The sequence below is a fragment of the Triticum urartu genome, unplaced genomic scaffold, assembly GCF_003073215.2.
Source record: "Triticum urartu cultivar G1812 unplaced genomic scaffold, Tu2.1 TuUngrouped_contig_4583, whole genome shotgun sequence".
Lineage (NCBI taxonomy): Eukaryota > Viridiplantae > Streptophyta > Magnoliopsida > Poales > Poaceae > Triticum > Triticum urartu.
The window spans coordinates 1-4,967 of record NW_024115182.1 but is presented as its reverse complement, the minus strand read 5'-3'; the positions used below and the strand labels follow the sequence as shown (position 1 = coordinate 4,967).

The 4,967-nt window shown below is 44.8% G+C and overlaps 1 protein-coding gene across 1 annotated transcript; it reads left to right on the top strand.

The window, feature by feature from the left end:
* Positions 1-1,411: 1,411 nt before the first annotated feature.
* On the top strand, positions 1,412-2,121 carry LOC125528032. Its single transcript, XM_048692549.1, has one exon. The coding sequence runs from the start codon at positions 1,457-1,459 to the stop codon at positions 2,024-2,026; it is 570 nt and encodes a 189-aa protein (XP_048548506.1). The 5' UTR covers positions 1,412-1,456; the 3' UTR covers positions 2,027-2,121.
* Positions 2,122-4,967: the final 2,846 nt, after the last annotated feature.

Sequence of the window (4,967 nt, the reverse complement as noted above, 5' to 3'; positions counted from 1 at the left end):
GTCCAATAATTGCGGTTATATAGATATTTTCTATACTAGGGTCTTTACCCTCGGTATAAGAGGGTTAACGGAACTAAGAGTTTTTTATAAGGTTTTTATTGATGGAATTACCAAAGGAGTGGGTCTTGCTATAGTTATTATACCCTATTTTACTAGTTGAAATGAAAAACACACATATGCTGCTAATTCAAGTTCACAATCATGTCGTATTTTTAACCCTCGTTCGTGGAGAAGATATTAGCAACTTGTTTTTTCAACACAGATGTAAACGCTCATACATAGGCACATACACTCACCCCTATGAACACACACACACAGCCTACCTTTATGAGAACCTCTGGGAGACTGAGCCGGCACATCATTTTGAGATTGACGAAGTCACCACAGACACCTTTGTAGTTGACGAGAACGTCATCTCCAACTGAACGCACATTGCCGGAAGTTCTGAAATTAATCCAGGAAAATGCGAGCACCGGTGTCGATTTTAGGACTTGAATCCTGGTGGGCTGTATACCACGGTCCTCCTAACCATCTATCTGCAGGTTGATTCGTGAAAATTGTAGCAATTAATAATCATTAAATAGCCAATAACACAGTACTGATTTCCTCTTTTTACCGTGACATTCATAATTTCTGTGTGATCATACATAGATATACATGCAAATGATGGAAGGCAATGTATCTTGAATCATGCGCTCAAAGCCGTCCCTACCCACTTTCCTACCATGGTACACCTAATTTTTTGTGTCATATATGGTCATATATCTGTAAATGATAGTGTCATACATCTTAAATTATATGTTGAAAAATGAAAACCTTTCGATTTTCACTTATATCCCACGTGTCTCGTATAACAAGAGAGGTGGCGATATACCGTCACCATCAACTCCTTTTTTCTCCAACTTAAAAAAGAAATTTCACCTCAATTTTTTTCGCGCACCTAAATAATACTTATGGTTGTGTCGTCCGTTATTTCTTTCCTCCTATACCTCCACTTCACATCGTCTGTTTTCGGTTTTATCAATTTTTTTCAACCGGTGTTTCCAATAGTACGGAATGGATCATTTACAACAGTTCTTGTAGGCCATTTTTCCTTGAGGACAACCTCAACTGGCCCATGTCTTATTGACTTAAATAAGAAATAAAATCAAGCTTTCTTTGATAAGTCAATAAGTACTGATTCAATTCCATTTTTATACATAATCACATTAACAGTAAAATGACCGTAAAATCACAGTGATTACGTACAAGAAAATTGTACGTATTCACCACGTACACGCAGCTTCCACTCCCAAACGGTTCGAGGAAAAGGCTGCCCTGGCCCCTGCCAAACGCCACTGTGTCATATTCCTCCTCCTATATATAAGTGGCCCGACCAAGCCTCCTCCTCCATCGCGATCGCCGTCTCCCAACTCAAAGCTCACACAACAAAAAGATCACCACAGACGCCAAGAAAATGGGGCTCTGCATGTCCAGCGGCAGCGCGGCGGCGGCGGTGCGGGCAAAGGGACAGCCTGCCTCGACGGCTATGGTACTGCTGCCAACGGGTGAGCTGCAGGAGTACCCGCGCCCGGCCACAGCGGGCCAGGCGCTTGACGACTCGGTGGCTGGGGACGCCGGTTGGTTCCTGTGCGACGCCGACGAGATGCCGTTCGAGGGCCCCGTGGCCGCCGTGGGCGTGGCCGAGGAGCTCCGCCCGGGGCAGATATACTTCTTGCTGCCCGCTGAGGCTCGGCGGAACGGCCTCCGGCGCGAGGACCTCGCTGCTCTCGCTGTCAGGGCGTCTGCGGCCCTTGTTAAAAAGGCCAACACCGCAGCATCGTCTGCCGGCGTTGGACGGCGGAGGCGCGCCGGCTCGGTGGCGCCGCTCGTCTTCGCCCCACCCCAGGAGGTCGTCGAGACCGTCGCTTACAAGACCGTGCCGGCGCTCGCAGCGAAGAGGCGGCCGGTGGCGCGTGCGAATAGTTCCGGGAGGATGCAGCCGCGCTTCGCGCCCGATCTGACCGCCATTCCCGAGTGCGAGTGAACCAACAGAATGGCGTTTCCCCGGCAGACAGGGAGGTGTTTTAGACTCTGTATAATTTGTAGGAACAAAATTTTGTCCTGTTAGTCGAGTTTGTGTCTGAAGACGCTACGACGGAGACAACAAAATTAATGTGAATATAAATTCCTGATTTTGCCAAAACTTTTCCTCTTGTTTCTACCGTATATTCTCTCCTTTGCCGGTTTGCTGGAAGCGGGAGCTCATGTCAGTTGCGATCATCTTTTCAGCCACATGAGAATTGTACTGCCCAGTGGATGCAACTTCATCTCTGTTCAGATCTCAGGCTATCACCAAAAGCTATTCAGAATTTTTTGAATTGTTTTTTATTTTATTTTTCCAATTTTACTGTTGACCCGAGCTCATAAGAAACTCCTTGTCCCAAATAACTCTTTGTGAGTTGTGAAAATGAAATAACTATATAATGTGTGCTGAAATAAGATATTTGCATCTTCTTTCCTCGGGCCTATCAACGCAGTGTAGAGGATTACCAAAGTACAACGAAATACCAACAAGATATAGCTGACTATACATGCCACTATCAACAACAAAAGAAGAATAATATCTCACCGACGTGATGCATGGGTAGTGCACAATCTGCTACACACATATAGGCAAAACCATATCCACTGATGACACCAATCGCAAAAAAAAAAAAAGAATATCATATATGTTGGCCAATGTGAGTGATAGAGTAGAAGCACTGCTTGCTTGGTGCATCTTTACTGGAAGGAAAAGTCAAACAACCCCTACGAATCGTTAAGGAACTAATATTTGTTCTCTTTTTCTGAAGGGCTTAAAAAACAATTATGTCAAACTGTTAAAGGGCAGATATACCACAGGAGAATATATTAACCCTGCTCTGAATCATTTAAAATTTACTCCCTCCGTTCCTAAATATTTGTCTTTTTAGAGATTTCAAATGGACTACCACATACAGATGTATATAAACATATTTTAGAGTGTAAATTTATTCATTTTGCTCCGTATGTAGTCACTCGTTGAAATCTCTAGAAAGACAAATATTTAGGAACGAAGGGAGTAACATTTTTCTAGATCAAGATATTTGCTAGTGTTTATATTTATGATAATAAGGAAGATATTAGCCAGTGCCCAAGTAACTATGTTATAAATCGGTATTGGAAAAGTACGCGGATACCAACCGAATATTCATCTCTGATTCCGGGCTCTTCTGCACCCGGTTAAAAGAAAATTCAAAAGAAATACTAAAAAAATTCAAATTTGTTTAACATGGAAGATGATTTGGTGCGTGAGGTTAGCTCTAAATTTCAGCTCATTTAGACATACATGAATAATAAACTACTCCCTCCGTAAACTAATATAAGAGCGTTTCGATCACTACTTCGGTGATCTAAACACTTTTATATTAGTTTACAGAGGGAGTATTTCACAGACCCCAACTTTATCATGTTTGCCAGGAGCTACTCAGATAGCCAAATGAGTTGAAATTGAAGCGGACCTAACGCGCCTAAACATCTTCCATGCAAAAAAATTGTTTTTTTTAAAACTAGTATTTGTTTTGAATTTAATGTTCACCATGGGCGCAGCTGAGCCTGGGAGCCAAATGGCCACACTCGACACCAAAATACTATTTAGTTTGGTGCACTTCAGAGTCTGATGTCTAAGTGCATCTTTAAAATAGACCCTCAAAACTCCTTTATACATCCGGACTGCAGTGTTTGGACCACTTTTGACATCCAACAGAGACCCTTAAATGTCCGCTTAGCAGTCTGGATGTATGGATTCCGGTATCCTAATAACAAATTTGGGGAAGGTTTGCTAGATTCTGAACATCCACTTGACCAATCAAAAGTAACCACATTGTCCTCCTCTGTTTTCTATCTTCGAACTGGATTAATATGGAAAAAGCATTGGATCACCGGGTCCTACATCATGTCTGTGGATCACGTCCGGACATAAAAACGGGCATTTACAATGTTCATTTACGGGTCAGCGTTGGATATGCTATAACTGCTTGACGAAACTTTATAGGATGGATAAACTAAACAACTCAATTCTACTATGGATCGTCTGGAAAACTCGTTAGTATGCTCCCAATCAATCGGCCAATCAGCTTACGGTCAACCGTGGCTATAAGATACCACGAAACTGCAAATAAACAAAACATGGCACTACTGCTACTAACTACTATCATTCACCATATGATTTAGTACTACCCACTTGACTACTTGTCATCTTAAACGCTCACGAAATACATAAGAAAAGCAACCCACATCAGCGTCAGCCACGGTGTCGTGGCAGATCATTTCGTAGCCAAGGAAATAAAGCATTTGCTATTTTCCTTTCGGATACCGTGGGGCGCGTCCCACATAAACCCATTCTCTTATATTGTAGTAGTAGATAAGGCCAACTCCAATGCAGGACTCCAAATCATCCACGGGTGTCCGTTTGGGCGTAAATGGACAGAGACAACGACCCAATGGACGACCCTATATCATATTTTTTTCCTTTTAGCGTCCGTTTGACCATATTTCCAGACCATACTTGAGATGGATTTGGGTGGAAGCGGCCAGCAAGCGGACGTCCGTGCGTCCTCGCGTCCGTGCATGGCCCGCATGCTAGCCACCTACCCCACCTTTTCTCTCCTTCTCGTCCCTCTCTCGTCTGCAAGATGCCGGAGTCGCGTCGCCTTCGCTCGTTTCGCCGGAGCCGCACTGCCATGGCTGCCCTCGCGCTGCCGTCCACCGCGTCGCCTCGCCGAAGCACATGCGTCGCCATAGCATGCTCCAGCTCGACGAGAACGTCGCGTCGCCATGGCGCTACCCCGCGTCGGCGTGCTCCTTCCAGAGGCATGGCACTGCCCCACATCGGCTACTGCTGCCCCGGGCTAGGCCAAGTGCGGCGGCAAGCGCGCGGCGAAGGCTGCGGCGGCCTAGAACGAGCG